The sequence below is a fragment of the Neocloeon triangulifer genome, unplaced genomic scaffold (genome assembly GCF_031216515.1).
Source record: "Neocloeon triangulifer isolate White Clay Creek 2 clone unplaced genomic scaffold, ASM3121651v1 ptg000011l, whole genome shotgun sequence".
Taxonomy (NCBI): Eukaryota; Metazoa; Arthropoda; class Insecta; order Ephemeroptera; family Baetidae; genus Neocloeon; species Neocloeon triangulifer.
The window spans coordinates 73,300-92,419 of record NW_026775553.1 but is presented as its reverse complement, the minus strand read 5'-3'; the positions used below and the strand labels follow the sequence as shown (position 1 = coordinate 92,419).

The following is a 19,120-nucleotide window of genomic DNA, read 5'->3' as shown; positions in this document are numbered from 1 at the left end:
AGTGCTGCCTGGATCAAGGCCGCAGCGCAAACGCGTCTGGAATGCCGATCGGTGCTCGCTGCTCGCATTCCTGGCATTCCAATAACATGAGTCACCGCCGCCGCTCTCATGCCTCTCATTCATTATTGCGTGGGAGTGTGCCGAGGAAGAACGTTCTCCGGCCGTGCGCAAGTGGTCTTGTCCCGTGTCCCGAGGAGACCCGACCGATGTCCGCGGCAACTTCTCGTCCAACCGACCTGGCGGCCCTGGCGCCGGACACGTGCGGGGCGCCGCGGGCCGGACACCCGCGTCTTCCAACCGTTTGTGAAGAAAGGTATGTAGGTCTTTTGAAATTTATTTTGTATTTTGTTATTTCATTGGTAGGAGTAGTGCATCATCTCTCTTGGGCCCATCACTTTACAGGCAGTATCTTTTATGTGTTGAGAAATTCAAAATTCGCCCGATTCGCGGACCCCCGGGGACCCCGAACGCTGTTTTTATATATTTGAAATTTGTTTCCCCGGCTCCTGTCCCTAGTGAGGACGACGGCGCTAGCACATTCGATCCGCAATTTAATTTACTTTTTACACTTGGTCGTCCGTTCTTTGTCAGACCTTTCCTTCGCACCGGAAATTCAGGGTTTATTGGAGAATGGGCAAGCACACGCCGGCGGACGCCGCTCGCATTCCGGTGGCCCGATTTTTGTTTATGAAAAACCAAAATGAAGATTATTTTCGGACCGATTTTTCTTTTTTCTAGCGGTCGCCAAGTCCCGCCGCGGCCGAATTACCGATTTTTCGGCATAAATTCCGCATTATGGGATTTTACACGCGTTTCGTTCGGACCGAGGTGCATCGATCGCCGCGGGCCCTCGGCGGCTCCTCTCCGGCCCCCGGGCCCAAATTCTTCAGCCGCGGCTGAATTCGGCCTACCGCAGGTTAAAAAATGCATAAATGGAGAATTCCCGAGGACTTTTATTAAAAAAAGGCGCCTCCGAGTTTTGTGGGTCGCTTTGCTTTTTCCTATGCGAGAACGAAAAGCGCGCACACGCCGACGGCTCGAACTCGCGTTCGGGTGGCCCCATTTCGGATTTTTAAATACTCGGATGAAGCATATTCTCGGGCCAATTTTTCCAGGGGCCGCCTGGTCCGGCCGGGGCCAAATTGCCATATTTTTGAAAAGTTTTCAAAATAATCTTTTTGCGAGGCTTCTGCGATTTTACACGCGTGTTCGCTCGGAACGAGACGGACCATTTGACGCGGAATATTTTGTTAATTTTCATCATTCGCTTTCATAAATAAACTTGACTTCAACTTTCAACTATAGAAATATTTATATATTATACTTGTGGCAAAAATAAAATCTCTTTTATTTTTAAATCTTTTTCCATTATCCGAATTTTTTTCAGTTTTTTAATTTACGCAATTTTAAAATTATCCTCATTAAAAAAATTTTTCACATTTAATTCCTCAAAACATACCAATGCCAGTAACACTTAAAATTATTAAAGCCAGTATTATATTTGACTTGTCGCAAATTTTAACTTTTATAATTAAAAACTCTCCTTATTTGGAAGTTTTTTTAGATGCTTAATTTATGCAAATTTAACATTATCCCAATTAAAAGCATTTTTCACATTTAATATTTTGAAACTCTGAGTTAATTTGTTTTTTAAATTATAAAAGCCCGTATAATTTATATTTTACTTGAGGCAAATTTTAACACTTTTATAATAAAAACTCGTTTATTATTATTTTTTTTTAATTTCTTAATTTATGCTGTTATAATATTAATCTTAATGAAAGCATTTTTCACATTTTAAACCGCGCAACACAAAATTAATGAAGTCATTTTGATGGCGCGTTGGCTGGCGCCGGCGCTAACGTTCTCCGGCCGTGCGCAAGTGATCTCGTCCCGTATTACCCACGAGACGTGATCGATGTCCGCCGCGACTTCTCGTCCGACCGCCCTGGCGCCGGACACGTGCAGGGCGCCGCGGGCCGGACACCCGCGCCGTCCAACCGTTTGTGAAGAAAGGTAATTTTTTTTTTTTAGGAAAATATATTTATTTTTTTTAAAAGATACAAGTCCAGCCAAGCTCGAAAGCGTATCGGCTATGGTGCTCATGTTAACTGACGAGCAATTAGCTCGCCAGCTATACAACTTACATAATATGCACAGAATTATTACAAAAAAGTGCGTCACAATTTATGGACAAGAACAATTTTTTTATTTTTAATTTCACTTATATTTACTTTGCAAATTTTTTTATTCAAGAGGCAATAAATTCCACAAGGGTGGCAAAATGAAATGAGAATTTCAATCGTAATTATTAAGGAAATTATGTATTTCGTCGGTTATCATCTCTTTTCGGCCCACTACTTTAAAGGAAATATTATCTTCTGAAATACATATTAATCCGCCCGATTTGCGGCCCACTCGGGGGCCCCAAACGCACTTTTTATTTTGAAATTTGTTTCCCTGGCTCCTACACTAGCGATATCAACGCCGCTAGCACCATTCGATCTGGAATTTAATGTACTTTTTGCGTGGTTGTCCGATTTTCGTTTATTATAAACCGAAATCAAGGATATTTTTGCGCCAATTTTACCAGAGCGTTCCGAGGCAGGTTTAAATAAAAAATGAATTCAAAAATTGGTCCGAGGCTTTCCATAAAATCAAGATCACAAAGATACTTTGTCTCGTTGTGATAGCAATTTTTCATTTGAATCGCCAATCCATTTTATTTCATCAAATTTATTGATTATTAAAATTAACTCTATTTTGTAAACATTTTCTTTTCATCTTATTTTATTAATGTGCCAATAAAGAAGAAGTGAATTTTTAGATTAGAGTATTTATTAAACACACCATTAGGTGTACAACAGGAGTTCACATTAATTAAATCTACCTTTGAATAAATGCATTCATATATTCATAAAAATATTACAAAATATTGCACCATTTCATTGGAAAACTATAAGTAAAATCCCGTTTGAAATTATTGAAACTTTGAGCTCTCATTTGAAATTAAATTCCTCTTAAATATATTTCATTAAATTGGCGTTCTGAGACAGCCCTCGGCGTTTGGCAATACGATCTTCTTAAATACATATTAATCCGCCTAATTCGCGACCCCCGGGGACCCCAAACGCATTTTTTATTTTGAAATTTGTTTCCCGGGCGCCTATACCCTAGCGAGAAAAATGGCGCCAACACCATTCGATCTGGAATTTAATTTACTTTTTTGCGTGCTCGTCCGTTTTTCGCTCAGACCTTATTTCCTTCGCACCTGAAATTCAGGGTTTATGGGAGAATGGGCAAGCACACGCCGGCGGCTCTGACTCGTGTTCCGGTGGCCCGATTTTGGATTTCAAATACCATAATGAAATTTATTTTCGGGCCAATTTTTGCAGGGTTCGGCCGGAATGCCAAATTTTTGGACATGCAATTTGGCTTACGGGATTTTACACGCGCGTGTTCGCTCGGAACGAGACGGATCATTCGACGCAGGCCCCTGGCGGCCCCCCGCCGACCCCCGGGCCGACACTCGATTTGAATTCGGCCGACTGCGGTTGGAAGAGGCATGAATCGAGAGTATACTTTACTTGTGGCGAATTGCTAAACAAATTTAATTATTAATAATTCATTTTTGTATTCTGAAATTATTTGTTACTTCTTCATGTGTGCAATTTTTAACATTATTCACATCAGCCCCATTTTAGCACGATTCTATCTTTTTGATCAGCGTTCGGAATAAAAAATGTTGGAAAAACAAAAAAATTGAAGGGTTTTGATAGAATCACTATTTAAGATTTTACAAAATGTCCAAAAATGGCCACCGGTTTCCCTTTGTATGATATGACTTGTTATTTATTTATTTATTTTTTGGTTTTGGGTCAGGCCAAGAGAAAGTGCTCTTATATGAGCTTGCAGAAGGCAAGCTCTTCCTTTTTTATTGTGTAATTTTCTTAGGCTGGGTACGAATCAGGAAACCGTTTACGAAACCCGGTTTCGTCGCTCAAATTTTGCATGTATTATATAATTTTAATGAAATAGGGGATTCAGTTAAATTTATGATTATGGCTAGTTTCCGATTCACCAAAATGGACTTACAAATTACGAGTGCTAACTTTTACATCAATTAAGTTAATTGGGTAATAAGGGTGAGCAGGGGTGAATTTCTGGAAACTAATTGAACGTCAAGTGCGTAACATTATTTTAGGCTAAAATTTTGTGAGGAAATCAATGGAGTATTTGATTTGAATGAAAAATCTTAATTTCAACCCTTAATTAGTAATTAACTAAAATACAAACAAATTGAAGTACACTACATGATTCTAGGGTAAAATTTGAAGCCCAAGCGATTGCCAGTGTTAATTTTGCGCTTTTAATTTAATTTCAACCCCTGATTTTAAATTTCAAGAAATTAACTGTAATTTTAGAGCGAGACATTTGTAAATGGTAAAATTTAAAGCCAGATCGATTGCCAGATGTTATTTTAGTCTATTAATTAAATTAATTAATTAATTCCTCACAAAATTTTAGCCTAAAATCATGTTACGCACTTGATGTTCAATTAGTTTCCAGAAATTCACCCCTGCTCACCCCTATTACCCAATTAACTTAATTGATGTAAAAGTTAGCACTCGTAATTTTTTGGTGAATCGGAAACTAGCCATAATCATAAATTAAACTGAATCCCCTATTTCATTGAAATTATAATACATGCAAAATTTGAGCGACGAAACCGGGTTTCGTAAACGGTTTCCCGAATTCGTACCCAGCCTTATTATTATCATGAGCACCATATATTTATATCTTCCTTGGGCATTTTACGGCATTACGCTGAACCGAAATTTTAAACGCACGAAATAATTCCATGTCTTTTGTTTCAGACGCGCGACGAGTGGGAAACTGAACCGGCCCCGGCGAGAAGTATCGCACTCATGGTGAGTACAAAAAGCTTCTTTTTTGCAGGCAACATTTTTGTCCATTTGAAATATTAAATTTCGAGAGCCATTTAAGTGCGTGCAGCGTTTGGGATTTTATAACTTTGAAACCTAACCCCATGACTTGCCGCATATTTAATTTTATATCAACAACAACTCATGCCGCGTATACAATAACAAAAAGATTTATCGCCAAAGACAAGGAATCGAATTAACTTTGATTTTGAAGGATCATGAGACCAAAAGTGAGAGAAAAACCTCTGTTCCTCGCCGCATCAGTATTCTTGTTTGATAAAAACATGTTTTTTTTCTTATATAAAAAAATAATAGTTTTTTTTTTCATCAAGGAGAGGATCAGAATACTTTTTGCTTGTTCTGCGATTACTTTCTCGAGTTGATAACATGCAGCAGTTTTAAATGAACAACGCCGCACTGCGTCAACGCTTTGAAAATTCCAAAAGTTACGCTGAGAAGAGCGAAAATTGCAGATTTATACAAATTAACTCGCGCAAGTCGCGCACGTTTTGCGGCGACAGCTCGTGGGCATTGTGGGCCGTTGTTACATGAAAGAATGTTATTTTCACGGAGTAATTGGGCAAAACGTGCACTTTTGATGTTTCCACGCGTCCTGTCGCTGCAGTGCGCGATGGAAGAGGCAAGTTTTGTTGCTTGGAAAATTTGTGCCCTCGTCAACCTTTGTGCCTGTGCCGCATTGTTGCATATCGACCGTTCTCCCCTCTCTAAATTTAAAACGACCCGATTGTGTTCTCTGAATCACGGTAAATTCCTTTTCTTTGCCAAAAGACGAGTTCCACTTTCGCATTTTGATTCTTTTTGTTGACTTTTGTTCAGTTTCAATTGAACTTCAATTTTTTATTCACTGGTAAACGTGAATGTCAAAAAGGCAAGTATTACATTTGTATAGAATCGATTGGCAGCCAATCCTAGTTACAAAAACCCAAGGATCTTTCATTTATAAATAAAAGATCCTTGCAAGAACCCATAAGACCAAGAATGGAAACCTAATCGCCTAAGTTGGGCCGATAAGTAAAAGTTACAAAAAGCTGAGAAATAGTGGAACAACTATTTTGTTACGCAACGCGCAAAAGTAATGGGGAAATTGATTTGCAGTTTGAATTCCAAACAAAATGCGACTTTTAATATCTTCCAATATTTTTAAGCCATTGAAAGTCAACACAAATTTTGTATATTTCGTTTTCTCAATTGTTGTACCGAATTTTTGTGCTCATTCTTTTTTTTGTAATCCAATGGGAAATGGGGCACCTGCGGGATGGTGGGCCACTTGGAGAAGTCCTTGACGCCCTGACGCACCGCCTCGTCCTTGAGCACGTCGTGCGCGTCGTACTGGACGCCGTGCATTCGCAGAATCTGGACGACCGCGTTGCTGAAGCCGCACTTGGGCTCGGCGGGCACGCCCTTCATGAACACCACCACCTTGCTCTGCTTGACCAGGCCGCCGATCCGCTCCTCCGCAGACGAAGACGCCCACCGCACCAACAGCCGCGCCGACCAGCCGCCCGCCCGCAACATCTCGGCACCGACGAACACTTCTTCGCACCCACGAGCACCACCAGAGCCTGCCTTCTCTGCAAATTTGTGTGCATCCTGAAATTGTTGGCAATCAGGGTGAATTACATAAACTATGTACATACCTGCTTTATCCAGGGATCAGTTTGCAAGAAGCTGTCTCTCGTTGTAATATTCAGCGACCGCTTCGATTTTTTTTGTTACATAATTGTTTTTAAAATAAAAACAGCTGCTTTCTTACTGCTATATGAAGTTAGCCACTAGAAATTATAGAGACGTTTTGAGAGAAAGTATATTTACGCGATGTACTGTACGCAAATAAAGTACAAATCTTTTGGCTCCTAATTTCTAGTACATAGATATAAAAGATGATATTGCAAATACCACAAAATTGATCATAAGTAAGTTGAAAATTCAAAAATAAATTAATTTCGTGAGCTAGCTTCATGTTTATATAGTTTCAAACAAAAGGGGCGCGGTCTGAATGGAAAGTAAGTAAAGCAGATGAAGTAATTGACGTTGATTGTCATTGTTGAAGCCAAGAAAAATTTCTTAACCCTGTCAAATTTCAAATCGCATTCTATTCTCATCGTTTTAAAATATTCAACAATCCGAAAATAGGTTGCTATCATTATATCAAGTGCATTTTCATCTCGGTGTGGATCTCCTTTATCTCCTTTGCATACACGTCGGTTACGCCCCCAATCCGCACCAAACACAAACAGAAACAAATCCCGCACTGTCCCGCACGTTTCAAGTAAAAAACAAAAAGTATGTTGACATCATGCGAAAACAAACGCCTGTGTCTTGTTTAAGACTGTTTCCTCGCCCTTGCACTTGCAGCCTAAATGCAATCATCAGGTGAGTAAAACGCGCCCTCGACCTCTTCAAAGGTGAATCGGAGAGGCCCGAGAATTCAGTCACCGCCTCCAAATGGGCAATTTCTCTGCTGGACCTCGTCCTCTCTGTTTCCATTCTTCCTCCATATTTAGTCTCGCACTGAAAAGGATCTTGTTCGGTTTCAGGTCGGTTGGAACCTGAGAATGAACCCAGACCACGATTCTTCGCCCCCGTCTCCGATTTTGAGGCCGAGAGGAGCCCAGCCGGCTTCAAAAAGTGAGTTTTTTATGCAAGTGTTTGGATTGTTTTAATATGTACTGACTCTTTTACTTCAGATTTAAGTTTGACGGCGAGGAGGAGGCGGCGAAGCGCGTGGTGCGTTCGACCAAGGAGAAGCGCTACGAGGAGCTGACCAACCTCATCAAGCAGATCAGGAACCACAAGAAAATCAAAGACATGTCCAGCATGTTGTCCTGTGAGTGCCCCGCCTATCCCTTTGACTTGCAATTGAATTTGCTCTTGCAGCGTTCGAGGAGCTGACCAGGGCGTACCAGAAGGCCCTGCCCGTGGTGACCAAGGAGGAGAACGGAGTCACGCCCAGGTTCTACGTCCGCATCCTCGCAGAACTCGACGCCTTCATCAACGAAGTCTGGGAAGATAAGGAGGGAAGGTTTGTCTCTCAATTTGTTTCCTTTCTAACTAAACTTTAATGCGATTCATCCATGATTTTGTTCTATTACCTTATCAATTAGAATTAGGAGTCAAGGTAAATTTGTTATTTCTGTTTTATTTGCAGGAAGAACATGTCAAAAAACAACTCCAAGTCGTTGGCCTCAATGAGGCAGAAGCTGAGAAAGTACAGCAATGTTGAAAAGTGTTTTTTATTTTTCCATTTTTGCACTTCGGAGATATTTTTTCACATTGAGGGTTCTGATGAATCTCTTTAATTCCTTCAGGTTGCAAGCTCTGCGTGATTTAAGAGTGAGCTTATTCTCTTCCCTTTCTCAGGTGAAAATCATCCTGCGGCGCCGCCAAGAACAAAGCGCCAGGGCGCCTCAGGGTCGTAGTACAAGGGCAAGGAGCCCATCTACGCCAGCTCGCAGCAGCCGGACACGTAGCACGGGGCGCGACCTGGATGCGGTGGCCGCCAGCATCGGCAGACCTTTGAGCTGAGGTCAGGTAAAACCCAAAATCATGTCTCAATAAAATCTGAAAAATAAACTTGAACTCTTTTCAGAAGTGTCCGACAAGAAGGTCGAGAGGAAGCCGTTGGCTCTCAGGACGCACTAAAGTCCAGACCTGTGGCCTTCAGGTGGGTTTTTCATTTCAAGCTTTTAAGCCTTTAATAAAAAATAAAGCGGCTCACGGACTGGAGTTTTAATTTTGGCTATTTTTGTTTCAGGCGCAGTCCCCCCGACCCCGAGGCGTCAGTTAGTGCGGCTCGAAAGCATCACTACCCTCCCCCTAAGATGACACACAACTGCGATTTGCTTTTATTTTGTACTCTGATGTTTCCCTCCCGTTCTATATCGTTGTGCGACTATTTGATCATTTGTCCCATAAGATTCATGTGTTAAAAAATTTTTGTTAAAATTTGTACAGATTTTAGTAATGTACTTGTAATTTTTTTGTAAAAATTTAAAGAATATAAAACTCATTTTAATATGTATTAATGCATTTATTGATTTTCTCAAATATTTTTTATAATTTAAAATTAAACCTCTCTTTGAGAAATAGAAAAAAAATTATTTACATTAAAAATGTACTGGCTTGGTTTCATTTTTATTTCCATGGTAAGCATTAAAAAAAACGAGTCCAAGCATTATTTATGCAAAATGCAGTCTGACTAAATAGTTAAAAGTGGGCACGGCTCGGCGTGTTCGTTTGTTTCTATAAGAATGGTAATGATAAGAATACAGGATAATTATGAAGAAAGAAGGAGTCGAGTATCAATTTTTCCATTTTATATCGTTGTACCAGCGTAACACATTGGGAATAGGGAGGCGCCGCCCACAATCGTTTCTTTGCTGGCGGGTTGGATGGCGCCGGCGCACGTCCGTGGGCCGAGCCATTGGCAACGCCGCATTCGCTTCGGCTGACTCGCCGCCTCTATCCTGCCGGCTCGCGTGCGCCAATAGCGAGTGCTGCCTGGATCAAGGCCGCAGCGCAAACGCGTCTGGAATGCCGATCGGTGCTCGCTGCTCGCATTCCTGGCATTCCAATAACATGAGTCACCGCCGCCGCTCTCATGCCTCTCATTCATTATTGCGTGGGAGTGTGCCGAGGAAGAACGTTCTCCGGCCGTGCGCAAGTGGTCTTGTCCCGTGTCCCGAGGAGACCCGACCGATGTCCGCGGCAACTTCTCGTCCAACCGACCTGGCGGCCCTGGCGCCGGACACGTGCGGGGCGCCGCGGGCCGGACACCCGCGTCTTCCAACCGTTTGTGAAGAAAGGTATGTAGGTCTTTTGAAATTTATTTTGTATTTTGTTATTTCATTGGTAGGAGTAGTGCATCATCTCTCTTGGGCCCATCACTTTACAGGCAGTATCTTTTATGTGTTGAGAAATTCAAAATTCGCCCGATTCGCGGACCCCCGGGGACCCCGAACGCTGTTTTTATATATTTGAAATTTGTTTCCCCGGCTCCTGTCCCTAGTGAGGACGACGGCGCTAGCACATTCGATCCGCAATTTAATTTACTTTTTACACTTGGTCGTCCGTTCTTTGTCAGACCTTTCCTTCGCACCGGAAATTCAGGGTTTATTGGAGAATGGGCAAGCACACGCCGGCGGACGCCGCTCGCATTCCGGTGGCCCGATTTTTGTTTATGAAAAACCAAAATGAAGATTATTTTCGGACCGATTTTTCTTTTTTCTAGCGGTCGCCAAGTCCCGCCGCGGCCGAATTACCGATTTTTCGGCATAAATTCCGCATTATGGGATTTTACACGCGTTTCGTTCGGACCGAGGTGCATCGATCGCCGCGGGCCCTCGGCGGCTCCTCTCCGGCCCCCGGGCCCAAATTCTTCAGCCGCGGCTGAATTCGGCCTACCGCAGGTTAAAAAATGCATAAATGGAGAATTCCCGAGGACTTTTATTAAAAAAAGGCGCCTCCGAGTTTTGTGGGTCGCTTTGCTTTTTCCTATGCGAGAACGAAAAGCGCGCACACGCCGACGGCTCGAACTCGCGTTCGGGTGGCCCCATTTCGGATTTTTAAATACTCGGATGAAGCATATTCTCGGGCCAATTTTTCCAGGGGCCGCCTGGTCCGGCCGGGGCCAAATTGCCATATTTTTGAAAAGTTTTCAAAATAATCTTTTTGCGAGGCTTCTGCGATTTTACACGCGTGTTCGCTCGGAACGAGACGGACCATTTGACGCGGAATATTTTGTTAATTTTCATCATTCGCTTTCATAAATAAACTTGACTTCAACTTTCAACTATAGAAATATTTATATATTATACTTGTGGCAAAAATAAAATCTCTTTTATTTTTAAATCTTTTTCCATTATCCGAATTTTTTTCAGTTTTTTAATTTACGCAATTTTAAAATTATCCTCATTAAAAAAATTTTTCACATTTAATTCCTCAAAACATACCAATGCCAGTAACACTTAAAATTATTAAAGCCAGTATTATATTTGACTTGTCGCAAATTTTAACTTTTATAATTAAAAACTCTCCTTATTTGGAAGTTTTTTTAGATGCTTAATTTATGCAAATTTAACATTATCCCAATTAAAAGCATTTTTCACATTTAATATTTTGAAACTCTGAGTTAATTTGTTTTTTAAATTATAAAAGCCCGTATAATTTATATTTTACTTGAGGCAAATTTTAACACTTTTATAATAAAAACTCGTTTATTATTATTTTTTTTTAATTTCTTAATTTATGCTGTTATAATATTAATCTTAATGAAAGCATTTTTCACATTTTAAACCGCGCAACACAAAATTAATGAAGTCATTTTGATGGCGCGTTGGCTGGCGCCGGCGCTAACGTTCTCCGGCCGTGCGCAAGTGATCTCGTCCCGTATTACCCACGAGACGTGATCGATGTCCGCCGCGACTTCTCGTCCGACCGCCCTGGCGCCGGACACGTGCAGGGCGCCGCGGGCCGGACACCCGCGCCGTCCAACCGTTTGTGAAGAAAGGTAATTTTTTTTTTTTAGGAAAATATATTTATTTTTTTTAAAAGATACAAGTCCAGCCAAGCTCGAAAGCGTATCGGCTATGGTGCTCATGTTAACTGACGAGCAATTAGCTCGCCAGCTATACAACTTACATAATATGCACAGAATTATTACAAAAAAGTGCGTCACAATTTATGGACAAGAACAATTTTTTTATTTTTAATTTCACTTATATTTACTTTGCAAATTTTTTTATTCAAGAGGCAATAAATTCCACAAGGGTGGCAAAATGAAATGAGAATTTCAATCGTAATTATTAAGGAAATTATGTATTTCGTCGGTTATCATCTCTTTTTGGCCCACTACTTTAAAGGAAATATTATCTTCTGAAATACATATTAATCCGCCCGATTTGCGGCCCACTCGGGGGCCCCAAACGCACTTTTTATTTTGAAATTTGTTTCCCTGGCTCCTACACTAGCGATATCAACGCCGCTAGCACCATTCGATCTGGAATTTAATGTACTTTTTGCGTGGTTGTCCGATTTTCGTTTATTATAAACCGAAATCAAGGATATTTTTGCGCCAATTTTACCAGAGCGTTCCGAGGCAGGTTTAAATAAAAAATGAATTCAAAAATTGGTCCGAGGCTTTCCATAAAATCAAGATCACAAAGATACTTTGTCTCGTTGTGATTAGCAATTTTTCATTTGAATCGCCAATCCATTTTATTTCATCAAATTTATTGATTATTAAAATTAACTCTATTTTGTAAACATTTTCTTTTCATCTTATTTTATTAATGTGCCAATAAAGAAGAAGTGAATTTTTAGATTAGAGTATTTATTAAACACACCATTAGGTGTACAACAGGAGTTCACATTAATTAAATCTACCTTTGAATAAATGCATTCATATATTCATAAAAATATTACAAAATATTGCACCATTTCATTGGAAAACTATAAGTAAAATCCCGTTTGAAATTATTGAAACTTTGAGCTCTCATTTGAAATTAAATTCCTCTTAAATATATTTCATTAAATTGGCGTTCTGAGACAGCCCTCGGCGTTTGGCAATACGATCTTCTTAAATACATATTAATCCGCCTAATTCGCGACCCCCGGGGACCCCAAACGCATTTTTTATTTTGAAATTTGTTTCCCGGGCGCCTATACCCTAGCGAGAAAAATGGCGCCAACACCATTCGATCTGGAATTTAATTTACTTTTTTGCGTGCTCGTCCGTTTTTCGCTCAGACCTTATTTCCTTCGCACCTGAAATTCAGGGTTTATGGGAGAATGGGCAAGCACACGCCGGCGGCTCTGACTCGTGTTCCGGTGGCCCGATTTTGGATTTCAAATACCATAATGAAATTTATTTTCGGGCCAATTTTTGCAGGGTTCGGCCGGAATGCCAAATTTTTGGACATGCAATTTGGCTTACGGGATTTTACACGCGCGTGTTCGCTCGGAACGAGACGGATCATTCGACGCAGGCCCCTGGCGGCCCCCCGCCGACCCCCGGGCCGACACTCGATTTGAATTCGGCCGACTGCGGTTGGAAGAGGCATGAATCGAGAGTATACTTTACTTGTGGCGAATTGCTAAACAAATTTAATTATTAATAATTCATTTTTGTATTCTGAAATTATTTGTTACTTCTTCATGTGTGCAATTTTTAACATTATTCACATCAGCCCCATTTTAGCACGATTCTATCTTTTTGATCAGCGTTCGGAATAAAAAATGTTGGAAAAACAAAAAAATTGAAGGGTTTTGATAGAATCACTATTTAAGATTTTACAAAATGTCCAAAAATGGCCACCGGTTTCCCTTTGTATGATATGACTTGTTATTTATTTATTTATTTTTTGGTTTTGGGTCAGGCCAAGAGAAAGTGCTCTTATATGAGCTTGCAGAAGGCAAGCTCTTCCTTTTTTATTGTGTAATTTTCTTAGGCTGGGTACGAATCAGGAAACCGTTTACGAAACCCGGTTTCGTCGCTCAAATTTTGCATGTATTATATAATTTTAATGAAATAGGGGATTCAGTTAAATTTATGATTATGGCTAGTTTCCGATTCACCAAAATGGACTTACAAATTACGAGTGCTAACTTTTACATCAATTAAGTTAATTGGGTAATAAGGGTGAGCAGGGGTGAATTTCTGGAAACTAATTGAACGTCAAGTGCGTAACATTATTTTAGGCTAAAATTTTGTGAGGAAATCAATGGAGTATTTGATTTGAATGAAAAATCTTAATTTCAACCCTTAATTAGTAATTAACTAAAATACAAACAAATTGAAGTACACTACATGATTCTAGGGTAAAATTTGAAGCCCAAGCGATTGCCAGTGTTAATTTTGCGCTTTTAATTTAATTTCAACCCCTGATTTTAAATTTCAAGAAATTAACTGTAATTTTAGAGCGAGACATTTGTAAATGGTAAAATTTAAAGCCAGATCGATTGCCAGATGTTATTTTAGTCTATTAATTAAATTAATTAATTAATTCCTCACAAAATTTTAGCCTAAAATCATGTTACGCACTTGATGTTCAATTAGTTTCCAGAAATTCACCCCTGCTCACCCCTATTACCCAATTAACTTAATTGATGTAAAAGTTAGCACTCGTAATTTTTTGGTGAATCGGAAACTAGCCATAATCATAAATTAAACTGAATCCCCTATTTCATTGAAATTATAATACATGCAAAATTTGAGCGACGAAACCGGGTTTCGTAAACGGTTTCCCGAATTCGTACCCAGCCTTATTATTATCATGAGCACCATATATTTATATCTTCCTTGGGCATTTTACGGCATTACGCTGAACCGAAATTTTAAACGCACGAAATAATTCCATGTCTTTTGTTTCAGACGCGCGACGAGTGGGAAACTGAACCGGCCCCGGCGAGAAGTATCGCACTCATGGTGAGTACAAAAAGCTTCTTTTTTGCAGGCAACATTTTTGTCCATTTGAAATATTAAATTTCGAGAGCCATTTAAGTGCGTGCAGCGTTTGGGATTTTATAACTTTGAAACCTAACCCCATGACTTGCCGCATATTTAATTTTATATCAACAACAACTCATGCCGCGTATACAATAACAAAAAGATTTATCGCCAAAGACAAGGAATCGAATTAACTTTGATTTTGAAGGATCATGAGACCAAAAGTGAGAGAAAAACCTCTGTTCCTCGCCGCATCAGTATTCTTGTTTGATAAAAACATGTTTTTTTTCTTATATAAAAAAATAATAGTTTTTTTTTTCATCAAGGAGAGGATCAGAATACTTTTTGCTTGTTCTGCGATTACTTTCTCGAGTTGATAACATGCAGCAGTTTTAAATGAACAACGCCGCACTGCGTCAACGCTTTGAAAATTCCAAAAGTTACGCTGAGAAGAGCGAAAATTGCAGATTTATACAAATTAACTCGCGCAAGTCGCGCACGTTTTGCGGCGACAGCTCGTGGGCATTGTGGGCCGTTGTTACATGAAAGAATGTTATTTTCACGGAGTAATTGGGCAAAACGTGCACTTTTGATGTTTCCACGCGTCCTGTCGCTGCAGTGCGCGATGGAAGAGGCAAGTTTTGTTGCTTGGAAAATTTGTGCCCTCGTCAACCTTTGTGCCTGTGCCGCATTGTTGCATATCGACCGTTCTCCCCTCTCTAAATTTAAAACGACCCGATTGTGTTCTCTGAATCACGGTAAATTCCTTTTCTTTGCCAAAAGACGAGTTCCACTTTCGCATTTTGATTCTTTTTGTTGACTTTTGTTCAGTTTCAATTGAACTTCAATTTTTTATTCACTGGTAAACGTGAATGTCAAAAAGGCAAGTATTACATTTGTATAGAATCGATTGGCAGCCAATCCTAGTTACAAAAACCCAAGGATCTTTCATTTATAAATAAAAGATCCTTGCAAGAACCCATAAGACCAAGAATGGAAACCTAATCGCCTAAGTTGGGCCGATAAGTAAAAGTTACAAAAAGCTGAGAAATAGTGGAACAACTATTTTGTTACGCAACGCGCAAAAGTAATGGGGAAATTGATTTGCAGTTTGAATTCCAAACAAAATGCGACTTTTAATATCTTCCAATATTTTTAAGCCATTGAAAGTCAACACAAATTTTGTATATTTCGTTTTCTCAATTGTTGTACCGAATTTTTGTGCTCATTCTTTTTTTTGTAATCCAATGGGAAATGGGGCACCTGCGGGATGGTGGGCCACTTGGAGAAGTCCTTGACGCCCTGACGCACCGCCTCGTCCTTGAGCACGTCGTGCGCGTCGTACTGGACGCCGTGCATTCGCAGAATCTGGACGACCGCGTTGCTGAAGCCGCACTTGGGCTCGGCGGGCACGCCCTTCATGAACACCACCACCTTGCTCTGCTTGACCAGGCCGCCGATCCGCTCCTCCGCAGACGAAGACGCCCACCGCACCAACAGCCGCGCCGACCAGCCGCCCGCCCGCAACATCTCGGCACCGACGAACACTTCTTCGCACCCACGAGCACCACCAGAGCCTGCCTTCTCTGCAAATTTGTGTGCATCCTGAAATTGTTGGCAATCAGGGTGAATTACATAAACTATGTACATACCTGCTTTATCCAGGGATCAGTTTGCAAGAAGCTGTCTCTCGTTGTAATATTCAGCGACCGCTTCGATTTTTTTTGTTACATAATTGTTTTTAAAATAAAAACAGCTGCTTTCTTACTGCTATATGAAGTTAGCCACTAGAAATTATAGAGACGTTTTGAGAGAAAGTATATTTACGCGATGTACTGTACGCAAATAAAGTACAAATCTTTTGGCTCCTAATTTCTAGTACATAGATATAAAAGATGATATTGCAAATACCACAAAATTGATCATAAGTAAGTTGAAAATTCAAAAATAAATTAATTTCGTGAGCTAGCTTCATGTTTATATAGTTTCAAACAAAAGGGGCGCGGTCTGAATGGAAAGTAAGTAAAGCAGATGAAGTAATTGACGTTGATTGTCATTGTTGAAGCCAAGAAAAATTTCTTAACCCTGTCAAATTTCAAATCGCATTCTATTCTCATCGTTTTAAAATATTCAACAATCCGAAAATAGGTTGCTATCATTATATCAAGTGCATTTTCATCTCGGTGTGGATCTCCTTTATCTCCTTTGCATACACGTCGGTTACGCCCCCAATCCGCACCAAACACAAACAGAAACAAATCCCGCACTGTCCCGCACGTTTCAAGTAAAAAACAAAAAGTATGTTGACATCATGCGAAAACAAACGCCTGTGTCTTGTTTAAGACTGTTTCCTCGCCCTTGCACTTGCAGCCTAAATGCAATCATCAGGTGAGTAAAACGCGCCCTCGACCTCTTCAAAGGTGAATCGGAGAGGCCCGAGAATTCAGTCACCGCCTCCAAATGGGCAATTTCTCTGCTGGACCTCGTCCTCTCTGTTTCCATTCTTCCTCCATATTTAGTCTCGCACTGAAAAGGATCTTGTTCGGTTTCAGGTCGGTTGGAACCTGAGAATGAACCCAGACCACGATTCTTCGCCCCCGTCTCCGATTTTGAGGCCGAGAGGAGCCCAGCCGGCTTCAAAAAGTGAGTTTTTTATGCAAGTGTTTGGATTGTTTTAATATGTACTGACTCTTTTACTTCAGATTTAAGTTTGACGGCGAGGAGGAGGCGGCGAAGCGCGTGGTGCGTTCGACCAAGGAGAAGCGCTACGAGGAGCTGACCAACCTCATCAAGCAGATCAGGAACCACAAGAAAATCAAAGACATGTCCAGCATGTTGTCCTGTGAGTGCCCCGCCTATCCCTTTGACTTGCAATTGAATTTGCTCTTGCAGCGTTCGAGGAGCTGACCAGGGCGTACCAGAAGGCCCTGCCCGTGGTGACCAAGGAGGAGAACGGAGTCACGCCCAGGTTCTACGTCCGCATCCTCGCAGAACTCGACGCCTTCATCAACGAAGTCTGGGAAGATAAGGAGGGAAGGTTTGTCTCTCAATTTGTTTCCTTTCTAACTAAACTTTAATGCGATTCATCCATGATTTTGTTCTATTACCTTATCAATTAGAATTAGGAGTCAAGGTAAATTTGTTATTTCTGTTTTATTTGCAGGAAGAACATGTCAAAAAACAACTCCAAGTCGTTGGCCTCAATGAGGCAGAAGCTGAGAAAGTACAGCAATGTTGAAAAGTGTTTTTTATTTTTCCATTTTTGCACTTCGGAGATATTTTTTCACATTGAGGGTTCTGATGAATCTCTTTAATTCCTTCAGGTTGCAAGCTCTGCGTGATTTAAGAGTGAGCTTATTCTCTTCCCTTTCTCAGGTGAAAATCATCCTGCGGCGCCGCCAAGAACAAAGCGCCAGGGCGCCTCAGGGTCGTAGTACAAGGGCAAGGAGCCCATCTACGCCAGCTCGCAGCAGCCGGACACGTAGCACGGGGCGCGACCTGGATGCGGTGGCCGCCAGCATCGGCAGACCTTTGAGCTGAGGTCAGGTAAAACCCAAAATCATGTCTCAATAAAATCTGAAAAATAAACTTGAACTCTTTTCAGAAGTGTCCGACAAGAAGGTCGAGAGGAAGCCGTTGGCTCTCAGGACGCACTAAAGTCCAGACCTGTGGCCTTCAGGTGGGTTTTTCATTTCAAGCTTTTAAGCCTTTAATAAAAAATAAAGCGGCTCACGGACTGGAGTTTTAATTTTGGCTATTTTTGTTTCAGGCGCAGTCCCCCCGACCCCGAGGCGTCAGTTAGTGCGGCTCGAAAGCATCACTACCCTCCCCCTAAGATGACACACAACTGCGATTTGCTTTTATTTTGTACTCTGATGTTTCCCTCCCGTTCTATATCGTTGTGCGACTATTTGATCATTTGTCCCATAAGATTCATGTGTTAAAAAATTTTTGTTAAAATTTGTACAGATTTTAGTAATGTACTTGTAATTTTTTTGTAAAAATTTAAAGAATATAAAACTCATTTTAATATGTATTAATGCATTTATTGATTTTCTCAAATATTTTTTATAATTTAAAATTAAACCTCTCTTTGAGAAATAGAAAAAAATTCAATTCAATTCAATTCATTTTATTTTTCTCCAAACAAGTCAAACAACTCCCAGAAAAAGATTTACACTACTTTTGCACTACTTTTCCACTACACTCTCCCATGTTAAAAGCATAGGGAGCTCTCGGGGTGGAGCTGTTGAAAGCAGCTTCCTGAGTGGCTGGCTACTTCCCCTAAGTCCCCACCACCAACCACCAGGTTATGCTCAGGTATGCTGAAGGTAGACAACTGGGGTAGCTTTAATGCTTTTCATGTTGCCTACCCTCCTACCCTCTAGCATCTTGAATTTTTGCGATTTATGAAATGAAATTAAGAGTGGCATGGCTCATGATTATAAATCATAAAAGGAATTAAATATGACTTCCAGACATATTCATATAACTTTCAAGCAATTTAAAAAAAAAAAATAATAGATTTTTTGGCACATTTAACTTCACCAAAGTTAATTTAAAAATAATTTCAAAATAATTAATGTGTGAAAGGTTTACTGCGCATGTTGATAATTTCTTCATTTTTTTATTTTTTTATTTTTATTTACATTTTTTGCTGATAAAATATCCTCGTCCGAGTTAATTTCTGGAAAAAAACTTATATTCC

At 40.4% G+C, this 19,120-nt stretch overlaps 2 protein-coding genes across 16 annotated transcripts; both read left to right on the top strand.

Moving 5' to 3' along the window:
• The first annotated feature begins 7,173 nt into the window (after positions 1–7,173).
• On the top strand, positions 7,174–9,053 carry LOC132196130 (eukaryotic translation initiation factor 3 subunit C-like). Of its 8 annotated transcripts, none has more exons than XM_059618572.1 (8): positions 7,174–7,340; positions 7,505–7,595; positions 7,655–7,794; positions 7,845–7,989; positions 8,116–8,175; positions 8,276–8,493; positions 8,560–8,631; positions 8,722–9,053. In XM_059618572.1, the coding sequence occupies exons 1-6, from the start codon at positions 7,328–7,330 to the stop codon at positions 8,490–8,492; spliced, it is 666 nt and encodes a 221-aa protein (XP_059474555.1). In that variant the 5' UTR covers positions 7,174–7,327; the 3' UTR covers position 8,493; positions 8,560–8,631; positions 8,722–9,053. The 8 variants fall into 8 exon arrangements, with proteins under 8 accessions (XP_059474555.1, XP_059474554.1, XP_059474553.1 ...); XM_059618571.1 differs by having other exon boundaries at positions 8,276–8,498; XM_059618570.1 differs by having other exon boundaries at positions 7,175–7,340; positions 8,557–8,631.
• A 7,581-nt stretch (positions 9,054–16,634) lies between these two features.
• Positions 16,635–18,496, top strand: LOC132196132 (eukaryotic translation initiation factor 3 subunit C-like). 8 transcript variants are annotated; one of them, XM_059618581.1, is made up of 8 exons: positions 16,635–16,800; positions 16,965–17,055; positions 17,115–17,254; positions 17,305–17,449; positions 17,576–17,635; positions 17,736–17,953; positions 18,020–18,091; positions 18,182–18,496. In XM_059618581.1, exons 1-6 carry the CDS (start codon positions 16,788–16,790, stop codon positions 17,950–17,952), a joined length of 666 nt encoding a protein of 221 aa, XP_059474564.1. In that variant the 5' UTR covers positions 16,635–16,787; the 3' UTR covers position 17,953; positions 18,020–18,091; positions 18,182–18,496. The 8 variants fall into 8 exon arrangements, with proteins under 8 accessions (XP_059474564.1, XP_059474562.1, XP_059474563.1 ...); XM_059618579.1 differs by having other exon boundaries at positions 18,017–18,091; XM_059618580.1 differs by having other exon boundaries at positions 17,736–17,958.
• The last annotated feature ends 624 nt before the right edge of the window (positions 18,497–19,120 follow it).

What these genes read in the sequence shown, in the direction of transcription:
- LOC132196130 (XM_059618572.1), top strand. An exon ending in CATGTCCAGCATGTTGTCCT is followed by an intron (nt 7,795 to 7,844) that starts GTGAGTGCCCCG and finishes TTGCTCTTGCAG; the next exon opens with CGTTCGAGGAGCTGACCAGG. An exon ending in TGGGAAGATAAGGAGGGAAG is followed by an intron (nt 7,990 to 8,115) that starts GTTTGTCTCTCA and finishes TTTTATTTGCAG; the next exon opens with GAAGAACATGTCAAAAAACA.
- LOC132196132 (XM_059618581.1), top strand. An exon ending in AGCCCAGCCGGCTTCAAAAA is followed by an intron (nt 17,056 to 17,114) that starts GTGAGTTTTTTA and finishes CTTTTACTTCAG; the next exon opens with ATTTAAGTTTGACGGCGAGG. An exon ending in ATGAGGCAGAAGCTGAGAAA is followed by an intron (nt 17,636 to 17,735) that starts GTACAGCAATGT and finishes TAATTCCTTCAG; the next exon opens with GTTGCAAGCTCTGCGTGATT.